Source organism: Diabrotica virgifera, chromosome 3 (assembly GCF_917563875.1).
Source record: "Diabrotica virgifera virgifera chromosome 3, PGI_DIABVI_V3a".
Lineage (NCBI taxonomy): Eukaryota > Metazoa > Arthropoda > Insecta > Coleoptera > Chrysomelidae > Diabrotica > Diabrotica virgifera.
In genome coordinates, this window is record NC_065445.1 from 78,095,538 (window position 1) to 78,115,189 (window position 19,652).

The 19,652-nt window shown below is 32.7% G+C and overlaps 1 protein-coding gene across 1 annotated transcript in view; it reads left to right on the top strand.

Moving 5' to 3' along the window:
* Positions 1–17,873, top strand: part of LOC126881165 (uncharacterized) — a 51,594-nt gene extending 33,721 nt beyond the window's left edge. The window contains exons 4-5 of the mRNA XM_050645243.1: positions 1,992–2,384; positions 15,615–17,873. Of these exons, the coding sequence (XP_050501200.1) occupies positions 1,992–2,384; positions 15,615–15,880 (659 nt within the window). The 3' untranslated portion in view covers positions 15,881–17,873. The remainder of the gene's footprint in view (positions 1–1,991; positions 2,385–15,614) is intronic.
* Positions 17,874–19,652: the final 1,779 nt, after the last annotated feature.

The following is a 19,652-nucleotide window of genomic DNA, read 5'->3' on the forward strand; positions in this document are numbered from 1 at the left end:
AGAGTTACGGAGGGTGAAAAGTCGAGGTTTTCGATACTTTTTATATTGTTTGGGCAACATTTATGATATAACTATACCAAAAACCCAGACATCCAAAGTGAAAGTTATCCTCCAACACCAAATTGTTCTATATGGTCCAAATAATGTTCAGAAAAAAGTCACACCATTTTAAGCGTCGGGTTTGGGGGGGAGAGGGGGAGAAATCGGTACATATAAAAAGTATCGAAAACCTCCAATTTCACCCTCCGTAACACTGGAACCGTTGATTTTATAACAATTATGTACAGAACCTTTTTTGTTTTAAATTTTATGTAGAACATTTTTCTATAGAACATATTCCTTACGCAAAAGTATAGTTTTAGAAATATTGACGAGAAACTTAAAAAAATTACTAATTTACCGACTTCTCCCCCATCTCCCCCAAAACGGACGCTCAAAATGGTGTAACTTTTTACTGAACAATATGTGGACCATATAGAACAATTTGGTGTTGAAGGAAAACTTTTACTTTGGATGTCTGGGTTAGGCCTTTTTTTGGACCAATTATACTACCTCCGTAACTTTGGAACCGGTTATTTTAGAAGGGTTATGCATAGGGCCTTTTTTATTTCAAATTTAATGTAGAACAATTTTGTGTAGAGGGTTGTTCATGCTAAACCGCTTAGTTTTAGAAATATTGACGAAAAACGTAAAAAACTACGAATTTGCAGATTTCTCCCCCCTCTCCCCCCCCCCCCCAAACCCGACGCTCAAAATGGTGTGACTTTTTTCTGAACATTATGTGGACCATATAGAACAATTTGGTGTTGGAGGATAACTTTCACTTTGGATGTCTGGGTTTGGGTCTAACTATACCATACTATATAGTGTTATTTCTATGTTCAAAAAGTTGGACGGGTTTAAAATGGATGGTTTTTGAAAAAAAATAAGATCAAATTATTATAGAGCGCATTTTTAACTTTTCTTAAAAATCTTTCTTTTTGTCCTTTTAACTCGAAAATGATAAGAGATACGAAAAAAGATACCGTACAAAAATGTAGGGCTTTTTTAGATAAAAATTTTGTTTTTGTTTTTCATTACTGTATCTCTTTTCATTTTCAAGTTACATGGAGGAAAAGGACGATTTTTAAGAAAGTTTTAAAATGCGCTCTATAATTTGATCTTGTTTTTCTTAAAAACCATTCATTTTAAGCCCGTCCAACTTTTTGAACATAGAAATAACACTATAATAAAAGGTATTGTAGAATGTAAACGATGCATTAAAATTTTGGTGGTTAAAAATATACTTTTTTCTTAAAATACATTAGTAATCAATTTTTTGCAGCATATCACGTTTAGTTTGAATGTAATCGACATTTAATATTACTCATTTTAAAGGTCTACACTACAAGCACTAAAGCACTACAAAAGGTATTGGTAGCAATGCACACCTAAAATCGAACGTTTCTCTGTTATTTCAAGTTGAATACACCGATTTGGGCATGCACCAAAGAAACAAACTCTTTTCGTCTACCATATCTCTTTTTGTATTATAACTAGAAGATTTATGAAGGACCGAATATCTTTTTTATTTTATGAGTTACAAAAATGTTTTATATAGTTTTTTAGTTAGATGCATAATTGTTAAGGTATTCGCAAAAAACCGTTCGAAGAGGTGTTATGTTTCAATGAAAATGGCAAATTTTCAACCAAAACCATAAAAAAAAGTATTAAGTTTTCAAAAAAAAATATAGAACAGTTTTTGCTTAGAATTAATTTCTCTAGACACTTCCGTGGTTATTTTAGCCAAAACATTTTCCACCCCCGAGAAAGGATGGGAACCACCCCCAAGACAAAAGCGCACATCATCATAGAGTAGACTTTGAATTAGGATATAAGTAGAGGCTATTCCCAAAATTTCATTAAAATCCATGCAGTAGTATAGAATTCGGAGGCAATATCCTGTTCTTGCTCTCATTGACTGGCGTATATTTAATATTATTTATTTTTAGGCCACAGTATATGCAACAGATGCGTTGAGTTAGTTCGTATTTGTCCTAATTGTCGCAGTTCCTTGACAAAGAAAACACGTAATTTCACTCTAGAAAGTGTAACTACCAGAGTACAGTATCCTTGTAAAAATCAGGAAATTGGTTGTGGATTTTTAACAACTTCTGATAAGATCCGCATGCATGAGCAAAACTGTGACTTGGAAGACAGTCCATGTGTTTTCAACTGTGGCTTGAAGTTTAGAAAGCCAGCTCTTTTTAATCATGTTAATGAAGAACATCCTGACCGTGTCTTGGCATTCAATGAAATTCATACATTGGATATAAAAAGTAATACAAAAGAATTTATATACCTTTTGATTGCTTCTGGTCAAATGTTTAAATTGACTATAAAAGGTATGTATATATTTATTGTTACTGGTTTTTGTTAACCATTGGATAATTTAAGTTGATTTAAGGGGCTATCCTAGTGTAAAAGTACGAAATTCATATACTTTTTTGAGAATTTCTAAAATAAAAAGTACTGTACCAATTGTTTTGAAAATTTGCATGAGCATTTATTATAAAAAGAAGCACATGTAAAACAATTTTCATAAAAAAATATTGAAACTAAACGATTTATGCGCCATCTACTGGCACCGTTAAATAAAAACATGGCCCCACTGCTGCAGTGATTGGGACTAATAGAGATCCTGAAACATAAAATTTCAAAGTGATTATTGAAATATAAGTTATTTCCTATACCATCAACTAGGATTTTTGAAAAATATTAAAATTTGGAAAAATGACGAAGTGTTAAACCAAATTTTTAAAATTAGCTAAAATATTTTCGGTTTCAAAAACCGCCAAAATGACATTTTTTATCCGATTAAAAAACCCCTAGTAGTGTGGCCGATATGTGATACAATTGCACATTTAATGATACAAGCATATAATTTGGACCACATATACTAATAAAGGTTCAAATTTAGATATGAGGCCATCTCAGATTTTACCTTTTACAAAAATGGCGGGGATTCAAAATGGCGACTATACATATGTGACTAATAGCACGATAACTTTTGAACGAGACTTCTGATTTCAACCAAATTTGGTATATAGGTTCTTTTTTTGATTTACAAGATGGATGTGGTGAACCAGAAGAATCGGTTTACCAGAAGTTGTGTTTTTACTGGTTGTTTATGTAAAAAATATGTTTTTTTTTTTTCAATTTTTTCCCTCTGTATATATTAATTTTTCAAAAAGGTAATACCGCAATTGAATAGAGCATAAAATTATTTTGTAGAAAATATTTTGAAAATTTTAGTTATGTTAATTACCATTTAATAAATACATAATGTATCTTCACATGTACCTATGTGTGACAGATTCGTACAAATATTATAAGAATTATTGTGAATTTAATCGTAGAAGCATATAATTTGGACCACGTATACTACACACATCAAGGTTCAAATTTAGATAAAAGGCCATCTCAGATTTTACTTTTTACAAAAATGGCGGGCATTCAAAATGGCGACTATACATATGTGACTAATAGCACGATAACTTTTGAACGAAAAGTCCGATTTCAACCAAATTTGGTATATAGGTTCTTCTTTTGATGTGCAAGACCAAAATCTTGAACCGGAAGAATCGATTTACCAGAAGTTGTGTTTTTCCTGATTTTTATGTAAAAACATGTTGTTTTTCTAATAATTCTTTCACCCTGTATATATTAATTTTTCAAAAAGTTAACACCGGCGTTGAAAAGAGCGTAAAAATATTTTTAGGCAATATTTTGCGGCGACTATGTGCGGCAGATTCGTGCAAATAATATAAGAATTATTGTGCATTTAATGGTTATATCATATAATTTGGACCACACACACTACACATACAAAGATTCAAATTTAGATATGAGGCCATCTCAGATTTTATCTTTTACAAAAATGGCGGGCATTCAAAATGAATCTGAAGCACACAGGTACATCTGAAGATACGTTATGCATTTATTAAACTGTAATTAACATAACTAAAAAGTTCAAAATCTCTCGTAAAAATTATGTTTACACTCTTTTCAATGGCGGTATTAACTTTTTGAAAAATTAATATATACAGGGTGAAAGAATTGAAAAAAACAACAGATTTTTACATAAAAAAAAACAGTAAAAACACAACTTCTGGTGAACCGATTCTTCCGGTTCAAAACCTCGATCTTATTCATCCAAAAAACAACCTTGATGACAAATTTGGCTGAAATCGGACTTTTCGTTCAAAAGCTATCGTGCTATTACTCACATATGTATAGCCGCCATTTTGAATACTCGCCATTTTTGTAAGAGGCAAAATCTGAGATGGCCTCATATCTGAATTTGAACTTTTGTATGTGTAGTATATGTGGTCCAAATTATATGCTTCTACCGGTAAATTCACAATAATTCTTATAATATTTGCACGAATCTGCCACACAAAGGTACATGTGAAGATACGTTATGCATTTATTAAATGGTAATTAACATAAATAAAAACTTCAAAATATTTACTAAAAAATATTATGACGCTCTTTTCAATGGCGGTATTACCATTATGAAAAATTAATATATACAGGGTAAAAAAATTGAAAATAAATTATTTACATAATATAAAATAGTTTTACATGAAAAACCAGGAAAAACACAACTTCTGGTAAACCGATTCTTCCAGTTCACGACATAGACCTTGTAAATCACAAAAGGAACCTATGTACCAAATTTGGTTGAAATCGGACTTTTCATTCAAAAGATATCGTGCTATTAGTCACATACAGTGCTAGTCAAAGGTCCGTACCCCCCCCCCTCGTATCTTTTGAACGGTTATACCTATAATAGTGAAATTTGGAGTGAGCAAATAAACGGACGTAAGCTTCTTAACTAGTTATGACAGGTGACGTAATAGTGACAGATGACGTTACAGAGCCACTGTGACCGATAATTTTAAATGGGACCTTATAGCAAGTGATACCTCGTTTGAAAGGTATTTAAAATACCTATTCAGTCATACTATTTTTTTTTGGGTTTAAGTTGATTTTGATTTTGGTGAATAAATTAAATAAATATAATATTGTAGTTTCGAATTTAATTAATAAAAATTCAAATGTCCGCTTATGGATTTTTTGTCAAAAAAGTTGACGTTTTTTAATTCTCTAGTAGTTTTTACGTCAACGTCAACCTGTTTGACAAGTAATCATAGGCGGAATTTTGAATTTTTATTAATTAAATGCGAAACTACAATTTTATATTTATTTCATTTATTCATCAAAATTTGCTTAAACCCAAACAAAATTAGTATGACTGAATAGGTATTTTAAATACCTTTCATACGAGGTATCACTTGCCATAAGGTCCCATTTAAAATTATCGGTCACAGTGGCTCTGTAACGTCATCTGTCACTATGACGTCACCTGTCATAACTAGTTAAGAAGCTTACGTCCGTTTATTTTCTCCCTCCAAATTTCACTATTATAGGTATAACCGTTCAAAAGATACGAGGGGGGGTACGGACTTTTGACTAGCACTGTATATATAGTCGCCCATTTTGAATGTCCGCCATTTTTGTAAAAGGCAAAATCTGAGATGGCCTCATATCTAAATTTGAACCTTTATGTGCAGTATATGTGGCCCAATTTATATGCTTGTATCATTAAATGTGCAATTCTTATAAATATTTGCACGAATCTGCCGCACTATAGTTGATAGTATAGAAAATAACTTATATTTTAATAATAACTTTGAAATTTTATGTTTCAGGATCTCTATTAGTCCCAATCACTGCAGCAGTGGAGCTATGTTTTTATTTTCACTGTGCCAGTAGATGGCGAATAAATATATTAATTTTCAATATTTTTTTATGAAAATTGTTTTACATGTACATACTTCTTTTTATAGTAACTGCTGGTGCAAATTTTCAAAACAATCGGTAGAGTACTTTTTATTTTAGAAATTCCCAAAAAAAGTATATGAATTTCGTACTTTTACACTAGGATAGCCCCTTAATCCGGACCTATTTCTTTAAAAAATTTACATTTACATAGATACTACTGAACATATTATGTATGATCGAAGCGAAGATCGGTGGGATATGCGCATTTTATCAATGAAATTCGATATTTTTAAGACATTCCAGAAGCCGCTACAGATAAAATGTTTTAACAACCCATTAATCAATCAGAATTAGTCGACGGAAATTAGTACAGTTAAAATAATTAAGACGATAACTGGACGATAATGAGTTAATGAGTGAAATTTAAAGTGTTTTCTACTTTAATGACAAAAAAAGCAAGCTCATTAACAGAACCAAATTAAAAATTATTTTGCACATCATATTTGAAACATTATTTGGTTGAAAAATCTCATTTTTGTTGGCAAAAAAATGTATTAATTTGTCTGGACTAAATTACAGTTCTGTTTATCTTAAAAGGGATATGTTACTATCAACCAGTGTTGCCAATCGGCGGATAATTATCCGATTTGCGTACCTTTTTGAGAGTTGTCGTATCTTCTTCGTATCTTTAAATAAATCGGATATTTGCGGATATTTTTCAGTGTATCTACCATCGACTAAAACTTTCTCATCCATATATTCTTAACACCAACAACACATTAATTTTGTTTGGTTCCGCCCAAATTTTTATAAATAGTCTATACTGGATGAATTTTAGTGACATCCGATACTTTTCATCTTTTGACAAAAGGGACATGTGCCGATGCTTATGTTTAGAATTTAAATGCACAAGTGCATCCACTTAGGGCATACTAATACAATTCAAATTTCAAAAATCGTCTGCCGTCCGATGTTATTGTTTCGATGAGTATTAGTTCGATGAGTATGAGTTTATTGCCGTCCGATGAGTTTTTAGTTTTTAGTCTTTAAACTTATGAAAGCTAATTCACGCACGATTTAGTTTTATTTTCATTTTACGGAGTGCAGTGCTTAAGTAACTCAGGACTCGATAAAAATAATGCATGTTAAAAGCATTGACCAGAAATTTTGCGCCTATGCTATGAATGTAGCTGTAGGTTATTTTGTATTGATTTATTTATTATTTATTTTTCCAGTACCTAGTTTTAGGTAGTTATTACGTTTTTAATAAAATAATATTTAAAAGTGTTTTTTTTTACTTAAATAATTATAATAAATTAATATTCGCGGTGTGCAAGTACTTGGAAGGGGAAACGAGAAACGACCCTGCGCGAGTCGCGGAGAAATATTGCAACTATCTTAAATAATTCATATTGTCAATTGAAATTATCAAATTGACGTATATTTCATACCTTCTGTCATTGAAGCAGAAAAATTATATATTGCTCCACAATATTGATATGATATGCAATTATTATATAAAGGTAACTTTAATTAATTTTATTTTGCTTGCAGTACTGCATTTTAATAACTAATTTTATTTACTACATACAATTGTTGACGTTTTCATAACATAACCTGAATCTTATTTTTTCTTCTTATTATTTTTTTGGACTATGGCCTTGACAATTATCCAGTAACCAGGACTAATATAATTGGCCAATATAATTAAAAGTGCGAATTTTAGTATAGAGCGTAGAAATAGGGGTCGCTTTGCCGAACTTGCACGGTCCCAATAACGATCCAAATAACGAAATACTTAGATTTATTTATTTATTTAGAATTTAACACTTACGATAATACAAAATACGAATAATATAATAATAGTAAGTAAATAGTATTTACATACATGAATTAGGTAATAATCAGCTAGGATACGAGAGTTTCATCTATAAACGAAAATTTTTAAGCCGTGAAATAGAGAATCCAGTAGATTAAAGGGCCGGTTGTTCGAACGCTAATCAGAAATGGAACCACCTGATCATTGTCAAATATTTAATATTTAATTACTGTCAATGTCAACTTTGATTGGGTTGCTGAAAACATAATTGATTACAATTATGAGATTAATTGATTAATTAATCAGTTATGTTAATAAGGGAGCGTTCAAGTATTACGTAACGCAGGTTGGGGGGGGGGGGGTCAAAAATCGCGTTACGTAATACTTGAACGCTCCCTAATTGTTACGTTAATTGATAATTAATAATTAATTAATCAATCAATTATGTTAATTATCATAATGATAATTGATTACAATCAACTGATTGGCGTACGAACAACGAATTTTGTTATTTGATAGTTGTAAAGGGGACTAAAAGAATAACATTGGCAACATTGATTTTAATAACAGAATAATTTTTGACCTGGCGTACCTTTTCGTGACAAATCGGATATTTTTCGAGCGATCATCGGATAATCTAGAGAAATGCGATTGGCAACACTGCTATCAACATTCACACAGTGTTGCGAAACTGAATTTTGTTATTTTGAGTGTAAATTTTCCTAGCGATCTCCGAGGGTACAATAACAGAGACGTAATCTTGGCATTGACGATCCGCCTACTTCGCCGCTACGTGTTCTCGGTCTTACTTTATGGAGTCGAGTCTTGGACTTTGAGTAAAATTAATCTAAATCGCCTTGAGGCTTTCGAAATGTGGTACTATAGAAGAATTTTACAAGTTTCTTGGGTGGAGAAGATTCGAAACTCCACAATACTAGAATGTCTCAGCAAGACTACTGAGATTATAAAAAGCCTCAAGAAGAGAAAGCTGGCGTATTTCGGACATGTAATGAGAAGTTCTAAATATAGGTTGCTACAAAATATTATGCAAGGAAGAAAATAGCTGGCAAATGCAGTCCAGGACGAAGAAGGACTCATGGTTGAAGAACTGAACATTGGTATGGTATTGATACAAGCGCGCTATTTAGGGTGGCAGTGAATAAAATTAAGATGTGATGGTATGATCGAAGCGAAGATCGGTGGGATATGCGCATTTTATCAATGAAATTCGATATTTTTAAGACATTCCAGAAGCCGCTACAGATAAAATGTTTTAACAACCCATTAATCATTCAGAATTAGTCGACGGATAGATATTAATACAGTTAAAATAATTATGACGATAACTGGACGATAATAATTTAATGAGTGAAATTTAAAGTTTTTTCTACTTTAATGACAAAAAAAGCAAGCTCATTAATAGAACCCAATTAAAAATTATTTTGTACATCATATTTGAAACATTATTTGGTTGAAAAATCTCATTTTTGTTGGCAAAAAAATATATTAATTTGTCTGGACTAAATTACAGTTCTGTTTATCTTAAAAGGGATATGTTACTATCAACATTCACACAGTGTTGCGAAACTGAATTTTGTTATTTTGAGTGTAAATTTTCCCAGCGATCTCCGAGGGTACAATAACCTTTCTGTCCTCCTATACACATATATTTGGTTTTCTCTATATTAACGTATAGGCTCAACTTTTTGTATTCTTGAAACAGCCGGTTTGTCGTAAATATGTAATAGATCATCTTTATCCTGGGCAATCACCACCTGATCGTCAGCAAAATGCAGTGTGTATATAGGGCAGGGTGAGGCAGATAACTGGCCTATTAGAAATATTTAGAGAACTAAAGGCAACAGAATCATGGAAATTGGAATGAAAGGGTTTTGAAGGGTGTTCTATTTAATAAAAATATTTTCATCAATTTGCCACTTCCGGTTATACCGGAAGTTGCTTAAAACTTCGTTTTTTTAAATGGGACACCTGTATATTTTTACATTTTTAGATTCTACTCGATGTCTTCTTTCTTAAAATATGCGGTTTTGTAATGTTATACAGGGTAGTTTAAAAGCTAATTAGGGTTTTTTATTAATTTCATAGCAACTTTCACACCCTGTAGAATTGTAGAAGTTGGATATCAAAAACTCTATTTATGTTAAAATGATTTTTAATATAGTCAACTATTATTAAAAATTATTAGTATAGCTAAATGTTAAATTTTAGTATACAGGGTTGGTCGAAACTCGGAATGAGGATTTTCTGAATTTTCTTAAATGGAACACCCTGTATTTTAGTATTGCAATGAAAAGACATTTTATGGTACTTTTTATTTCTTAAGCATTCCCTATACCTAAATGCTTTAATTTGTGCTTTGTTAATCGCGCCAAGAATGTTAACTACGTAGGTATTTTGATAGCTCAACCATTATTGGCAATTTTAAAGATCAGTCAAGATTAATATGTATTTATTTCCGAAAAATTATTTGTGATTGAATATTTTCACGGCCAACCTAATAAAATTTCACGTATTTTTTATTGAAATTAATGTTTGGCTTGAATCACCAATAACTCACAAATTAAAGCAGTTAGGTATAGGGAATGCTTAGGAAATAAAAAAGTAGCATAAAATATCATTTACTTACGATAATAAAATATAGGGTGTTCCATTTAAGAAAACTCAGAAAATACTCTTTCCGAGTTTCGGCCAACCCTGTATAGTACAATTCAACATTTAGCTATATTAACAATTTTTAACAACAGTAGACTATATTAAAAATCATTTGTACATAAATAGAGTTTTTGATGTCAAACTACTACAATTCTATAGGGTGTGAATTTTGCTAGGAAATTAAGAAAAAAAACGTAATTATCTTTTAAACTACCCTGTATAACATTACAAAACCTCATATTTTAAGAAAGAAGACATCCAGGAGAATCCAAAAATGTAAAAATATACAGGATGTTCCATTTAAAAAAACGAAGTTATAAGCCACTTCCGGTATAACCGGAAGTAGCAAATCGATGAAAATATTTTTATTAAAGAGATCACTCTTCAAAACCCCTTCATTCCAATTTTCATGGTTCTGGTTCCTTTAGTTCTCGAGATATTTCTAATAGGACTTTTATCTGCCTCACCCTGTATAGTGTTGAGTCGTCGTTTAGCTGTATCCCCATTCCAGAACTCGATTTGCGACGCTTTTTCAAGACCTCATTTATATAGATTTTAAACAGTGTTGGCGATAAGCTGCATCCCTGTCGTAGTCCCTTATTGACCATGAAGCTATTGGATAATCTGCTGTTGATTTTTATGTTTGCTTGGATATTGTTATAGAACTGTTGCACTGCTTTTACTAAAGTTATATTAATAGGGTATTTTTCCAGGACTTGCCATAATTTAGAAAGTGGTACGGTATCATATATTATGCCTTTGTTAGATCGACGAATAGTAGATGTATTTCTCTGTCTCTGGCTACTTTTTTTTTTTCGTTGAGTTGGTTGAGCGTGAAGATGCGGTCGATACAGGATCTTTATGCTCGGAATCCTGCTTGTTGTTCGATCTCTAAAGGTGCCTATTCATTTTCTATTAGAGTTTTTGAAGTCTTTCCATATAATCTGCTAAAGGTGCTGGTTACAGTGATACAGCGATAGTTCTTGCAATCTTCTTTGTTACCCTTTTTGTGTATAGGTGTTATCCATCCTCTTTTCCAATTTTTCTTGTATGTTTTCTCCATTTGTGTAGTTTGTGAAAATTAAGGTTATTAATTTGATCAAGAAGAAAAATATCTTGGCTTCAAAACCTGAGAAAGTGGTTCAACACAACTTCTTCTTCTTTAGGTGCCGTGTCTGTATTCAGACGTTGGCCGTCATCATGTTTACAATTTCCTGAAATCTTTCTCTATCGGCTGCTGTGCGAAATAATTCTTCTACTGTGCAGCCACACCATTGTCTAATATTACGCAGCCATGAAAGTTTCTTTCGACCAATCCATCTCTTTTCCTCCACTTTTCCTTGTATTATAAGGCGAAGCAGATGGTATTTAGGTCCTCTAATTATATGGCCGAAGTATTCTGTTTTTCTCCTCTTTATGATGCTTATGAGCAGACGTTCCGAATTCATCATTTGAAGAACACCTTCATTGGAAGTGTGCGAAACCCACGATATCTTTAGGATTCGTCGATAGCACCACAATTCGAATGCTTCTATTTTGTTTAGCATTGTGGTTTTTAACGTCCATGTCTCACAACCATACAATAGGATAGACCACACATAACATTTCAGCACCTTCTTTCGAATATTCATCGACAGGTTTCTATTACATAAAACTGGTTTCCAGGTCATAAAAGCCTTCCGTGATATTTCGATCCTAGTTATTATCTCTTAATCAGAGTCACAATTTACATTTAACCAGCTGCCAAGGTACTTGAAATGATTTACCCGTTCTAACTCCTCTCCATCAAGAGAAAGCTGACCTTGATCTATATTAATCTTTCCAACTGCCATCCACTTTGTTTTTGAAATGTTGATTTTAAGGCCTCTCCGATAGCTTGCTTCACTGACTAGATTTAGTAGTGTCTGAAGATCTTGTAAATTTTCAGCAAGAATGGCTGTATCGTCAGCGTATCTAATATTGTTGATTACTTCTCCGCCTAGCCTTACTCCCTCTTGTCTGTCATCCAAAGCCTCCCTAAAGATTTCTTCAGAGTACAGATTAAAAAGGGTGGGTGATAAAACACAACCTTGTCGTACTCCACGTTTTATCGGCAGTTTTTCAGTACGACTGTCTCCAATTTGGATAGAGGCTACTTGATTGTAATATAAGTATTTCAGCAGTCTTATATCGTAGTGGTCCTGCTACCTGCAGGCAATCGAAAAGTGTATCATGTTGTACTCGGTCAATGCCTTCTCGAAGTCGATGAAACAAACATAAACGTTCTTTCGGAATTCACAACTTTTTTGTAATAGAACGCGCATACAAAATAGTGCTTCTCTAGTTCCTAGACCATTTCTAAATCCAAATTGCTTATTACCCATTCTAATTTCGCACAGAAGGAATACTCGGTTTTGTATAATACGTAAAAGTATCTTAAGTGTGTGACTCATCAAACTGATTAGTCTAAAATCGCTGCATTTGGTGGGCCTGCTTTTCTTTGGTAATGTTATAAACAGTGACTCCAACCAATCATCTGGTATTTTTCCTTCGTTGTAAATTTTGTTAAAGAAAGTAGTCAAGTAGGTAATGTTTTCCTCGTCCAAAAGTTTAAGTAGCTCGACAAGGATTTGATCTGGTCCAGGTGCTTTATTGTTTTTGGCTTGTTGTATTGCTTTTATGACTTCTGACTTCAGTATACTGGGACCTCTGTCTAATTGGTTGTCACAGGTAGTATTTGGAGCATTTTCTCGAGAAGCATCGTCAAAAAGGTCACTGATGTGTCTCTCCCATTCTTTGCACTGTTGTTCGTGATCACAAATTTTTCCGTCTGCGGTCAACACAACTACAACCCGAATATTCTGAATAACAGCAAGCAAAGCTAGGATAGCCACGCCTATCGCTATCGGATCGGAAGCCACGGATCCTATCGCTAATATCCGGAACTATTCTTTGCAAATTATTTAAGCCAATTGCAAAAACTACTGCTTCGTTGGCATATCTAATGATTTTTAGAGGCACTCTATTCTGCATGCGTGAAAACGTGAGATGTCTTGTTCTGCTCTAGCAGCACTTATTGTGGTTGTTCCTCAATTTTCTGAAGGCGCTTCAGTAGCAGTGGCAGAACATTTGCCTTGGGAGAGGGGGCGACTTCCAATAAAACACCAACCACTAAATACATACAATAGATAAACCCAAACTACAAGACATAGATAATAACATGTGCAATAAGTTCCCTTAATTTTATTAACTGTCGAGTTAATTGGGTTGAATTTGTGTGTTTGTAGTAAGTTTCATGTAAGCTAATATGTTTTTTTATGTTTCAAAAATTTTTCCTTTAATTCTGGACCGTGTTACGGGGGAACATATACGCCCATACCCATGGGAAGGGGGCCGTGCTCCCCTGGCTTTTCGGTTGCTGAAACTATATATTGTCATCTAAATTATCCAAAGTTTACAAAATGTAATGTGCAACGTCTTCACGTCTGCCCCCCTAAAAATTTTATATGGGCGCCCATGCGGAGGGAGGGGATTTACCCTATTCTCAGCTCCTGCAGCTATGCTGGTATTGGATAAGTCTGAACGATTCATGAAAACATGATAATTTCTATGTCGCTGTAGCAACACATTTTTTATCGCACTTCTTCAGTTTTCTGAGTACTTTTCGAAGATTTTCTGAAGACTAAAATACGATGCATCTATTTTTAACCACGAATTCATGTGCAACACGCAAACATGCATGAAGAAAATGAGTCTCTATTCTTTAAATAATAGATATTTTCATTCACTTGACCGTGAATTAGTGCACTTAACGTAAACCGAGTACCTGAATTTAATAACTTCAGAAGGCTGTAGCTCGAGAATAATAGTTTTTCAGACCCAGGTGCCATGGACTTTTTTAATCTACTCACTGAGAACTATCATTGACAAAGTTTCGTTAAATTTGACCGGGACCACTTTTCCATAAGGAGTGTTGCGGAGTCCTTTAGAAAGCCAAAATTTTGAACATTTGATAAATAAACATAAGAATGCCGGCTCTATTTTTTGATAGTACATTACAAATATACAACTTTTTGTTTGGTTTTAGCCAGTGGCGGCTCGTGGTAATTTAAAATGGGTGTTCAATTAAGGAATGTAATTATAGAAACGGTGAATAAAAGCCGCGGGCAATTGCGGCACAGGCGAAAAATTTTTGGGGCCTCGACCTTTTTTGTCTAAAGGACACCGTACATATCTTATGGAATATAATGTCACTCAAATTCAATAAAACTTACATGAATAGATTCGTCTCAATTTAACGGTCATTTCGTATCATTGCGCCAACTCTTAATTATGATTAATTACAAAATTTTACATAATCGTTAAGACCGGATAAAATGTAAGGATTTTTTAACTTGGTCGTTAAAGTCTATTTTATATTGATTTCCTATACCCAGAAAATAATTGGCGAACATCAATATTGTCAATATCTGAGAGTTGCATTTCATTTTTTAAATGAATTTGGGAAGATCCACGTTTTTAATTTTTGTCGATAAATGAGATAAATCCCGAACGCCCGCTTTGTCCACTCTGAAGAAATAGTTTCATTTTTCGAAAGTACTAAACATGGAAAACAAAACAAAGAATGTAGTCTATCACACACGCACAACCACGAAGTTTTTTTATATTGTTCAACTTTAAAGCAACGTTTAAACGTTTTGTTTTTTATAGGACATTCTTGTACCAAGTTTATCTCCGGCCGAGGTGGACCATTCTTTTTTATAAGAAGTCGATTTTCAAAACTATTTGCATTTTCTTTTATACAATCCACTGAATAAGGATCCATCATAAAACTATTGATATTGTATTTAAGATTTAACCGTATTTAACTAGAACCCACAACAGAAAATTCCAAACTGTGAACCTAAACCAGAGAACGTTCTCTGCTGAAACGCTCCACTGGTCTCTGGGTGCACTGCACAAATCCTCACTGTTTTAGATAGGCGAAATGCTTTTTCACCGATTTTAAGATTTCTCTTTCTAATACAGAGTAGGTTAGTACTATTAGCTGGTTCAATTTGAATTCTGCACCAGAGCACAAGTATCTGCACTTGTCACTTGCATCCAGCGGCGTAGAGCAAATAAATATGATTAATAAATAAAGTTATATTTTAATTTAATGATTCTATGAGATTTAAAAAAATATTTTAATATTTATTAGATTTAAAAAACTGTATATTAATTAACTTTTATTTAGTGTTCACTGCACAAGTGAACCAATGGAGAAACCGCCCCTGGTTTTAGATTAAATACTTTGATTATTTTTTTATTTTAGTTACAGGTGGACACACTAGCACATCAATCAATATGCAGCAGTTAAATGAAAACGATGAAAACTTAATATATCGCTATAAATTTGAATTTGTCGACACCTCGGACAGTCGACTTGCTACATGTTTCATGGGTACCATACAACCAGCAGGAGCCAAGCCAAGCAAGTTGACTGAAGTTGTTATTCCACACAGTATAATAGCTAATTCTATTGACGATAATTTTTTATCTTATAGGATTAGTTTGTCTATCATCAATTTGAAAGCGTAATAAACTTTTTAATTTTTTGGTAGCAAGATTATATAGGGTTGTATAAGTGTAATGTCTCGAGTAGCAGCTGTAGCAGGATTTGAAAAAGGGCCATAGAATATTGTGTACATTTACTACTAAATTTATTGAGAATCAATCACAATTTTGATAAAAAATATTTTATTGGGCGTTTCGATTTCTACTTCTCAAACTATTATCAACATACAAATTAAGCAAATTATTTTGGTTGGTTACTTAAAAAAAATCTCTTTAATAGTTTATTTTTATCTTCTTACTCATGATGACATATTAGACATCATTTTATTGAGTTGAAATGGTATTCAGTCTTTTGGCGTTGAGTTACTTATATTATTTAGATTACTTTCAAATCCTAGTTTTTTTGTGACTGTCAGCTGTCTACTAGTTTCTAGTACATAACTAGATAGAAATGATGTTTCCTCAATATGTTCTCACTTACTAATGTATTTTTGTTGTATTTTCTTTTTGGTGCCTTCGATTTTTAATATTGGTAACTAAATGCTACGCAGTTTGTTTCATTTAGCGAAAAGAGAGGGTCTTTTTAATTGTTCTCTTTTTGCCATTTGTTCTTATTCATATTCTCCATGACTATATATGTTTTTTATGGAAAGGGGATTTCTACCACTAAAAAACCCTCCGCCCATTGAGGCGTGGTGAAAAACCTATGCAATACACCAGTTTACTATACCCCCACCCGTTTCTTAATCCCTTCTCTTCCGCTCCTTTTCAACTATTATGTCGCTGCATTTAAAGCAGTTATATTTAGTTACATATAAAATTCAATTTTGAAACTGTAACTCTGCTTTAATTTTTGTCTGTTTTCTAAGCATTTTTAGCATCGTTTTATGGCAATTTCTATAGTATTATAGCAAAATTAATTCTGAAATAGGAAAACATACTTCGGACGTCACTTATTAACTACCCTGTAGTAATCATATTGCACATACTTTTTAATTACAGGCAACGACTATTATAGTCGAGTGGTTTATCCCATAAACAGAGCACAAACCAACTATTTTTTTGCATTTTTATGTCGCCAAACCTTTTTTATTCGATTTTGAAGTGCGTCGGAAATTGTTATGGTCCTTCTCAGAGGCATTTTTCAGTACGTCACAAGTGACCCAGAAAAAGGTAAGTCCGTGATAATACATATTTAAAACATTTATTCTTACATGACATTTTAGTTCGATGTGACAGTTGTCAGAATTGTAAGCAGCAAAATATAAAAAGGGTATTGCAGTATAACCCTTTTATTTGCAATTTGGTATAAAAACAAATCAATTGTGTTTATTGCAAAATTGTGTTTTATGACAAAAAGCTTTTTAATCTTTAAACGTTCAAGTACAGTTAAGAATATTTTGACAAGGATAAATTAATGGTTTCTATATTGCTAAAAACATAACAGATTTACGCGCTGTGTACCTGTATCGCTGCGACCGCTGTTCATACTTAGACTGCTCTAAAGGCATATTCGAAATATTTGGGTCTTTGTTTTCAGCGAGGTAGGAACTATTTATCCTTGTCAAAATATTTTTACTTATACTTGAAGGTTTAAAGATTATAAATCTTTTTGTATAATTACAATTCATTTAGTAGTTTTTAGCAAAAAAAATCCAAAAAATTTAAAATAACTTGAAAAGGGAGCATTTTTCGAATAAATTACCAAGAGAAAAAGTAATTTCGATGACATACGTTATTTTAGATTAGTTATTTTTTAATAACAATTTTGGGTCCACTTGGAAAAACAAAAAAACATAAATTTGAACTTGAATAATATATAGAATCGACTGAAAAAGGTTTGGTGCGCTAGAAGTGCAAAGTCAATATATTCCGTTTCTAAGGGTCGTTTTAGGGGTAAACCTTCACCTATTAGGATATATTTTTTTACAACTTAAAATGTTATTGTTTTATTTGACATATTGTTAATTAGATCTGTAATGTGTAATGATTTTAATTTAATAAATCAGACACAAAATCAGTTGTTTTTATTCCAATTTTGAACATCCCTGTAATATCAATATCATGCTATTACTTAGGGGGTTAGGGGTGTTAAATGAAAGATTATTATTATTATATTTGATTATCACGGTAAAAGTTCAGGTATGTCTTCTTCTTGATGTGCCTATCCGTGACGAATGTTGGCGATCATCATGGCAATCTTCACTTTATCTGCAGCAACGCGGAAAAGATGCACAGATGTTGTGTTGAACCAGGTTCTGAGGTTCTTTAACCAGGCGCGGTTCCCGGGAAGGGGGGTTATCGTGGGAGGTCTTGTCACTGGAAATTTTCCGGCGTCAACTTATTTCTTAATGATTCTTTAGTCAAAATTCACTGAGAACGAAATCGCAGCACGTTCTTTTTTTAACTAAGCGCGAAATGCATTTTTTCTGCACAAAGCTCTACTATTCCGTAAGTATTTTACATCGTTTGAAATTCATATTGTATATCCAATATTTTTTTTCTTTCCCAATCTATCAGAAGTAATTTTGGGGACATTAATACATTAGCTTGAATTTTTTTCAGATTTTTCTGACTGCTCTAAGACCACTTTTTGAGGCTTTGAAAATGATTTTTTCACTTTTTTGGCACTTTTAAACGCTTTTGAGATAGTGCTCTTTTTCAGGGTGTAAGTATATAAATATACTTGATTAAATTTAATGATATTATTAGTATATATATATATATATATATATAAACACAAAATACAAGCTTAAATTAGGCGCCAATTTGAAAAATAAACTAATATACACTCACGGACAAAAATTTTGCATATTTTGAAATTAACGTGTGAAATAAAAAATATTGTGCTGCCCTCAGTGTCATAGAAATAGGATTTCTTTTCAGAATCCGATGTTTTAATGTTTCATAAATGGTGTAATCGGATTTAAATTTAATGTGGGCTATATGGTGGCCAATATAATTTTTAAATTGAATCTCATCAAGGTAAGTAAACACTATTCTACCGACATTAAGACCTGCGTCATGGTACACGAATTTGTTATAGAATATGGCTGTAAATGGCAAAACATGATCTTCTAAAATGTTTTAATGTACATATCAGCTGTCATTCACCCAATCACCTCCACAAGTTCAGTATCTCCTTACCAAGAAATACCACTCCATAGCACTATGCCGCCACCACCAAAATTAACCCTCAGTATGTGGTTACATCTGGCATACCGTTCACCATATGGAAGCAATATTTACAAAACTTCGTCTACAGAAGAGTTGGCGAACAGTATGTCAGTTGTAACTTCATACAGAACGTTAGTTTTGGTGCTGGCGACATAGTGCTATGGAGCGGTATTGCTTTGAAAGGACATACCGAACACGTGAAGGTGATTAGGCGAATGCCAACTGATATGTACATTGATAACATTTTAGAAGATCATGTTTTGCCATTTGAAAGCCATATTGGATATGACATATTGGTGCTAATGCACTTCTTGTCGTTAGCTATTGAATACTTATCTTGAAGAGATTCAATTTAAAAATTATATTGGCCAGTATATAGCCCAGATCAGATTTAAATCCGATTATAGTATTTATGTGATACTTTAAAAAATGGCATTCGGAAAATAAATCCTATTCGTATGATACAGGAGGGCTAAGGATAGCAGCACAAAAAATTTCATTCCACATGCATATGCAATATTTTTGTCAGAGAGTATATAAGTGAGATACGTATTTTTGCACTATAGATGTTACAGGTAGAAATTCGATAACATACATAATTATATTATATTATTTATTT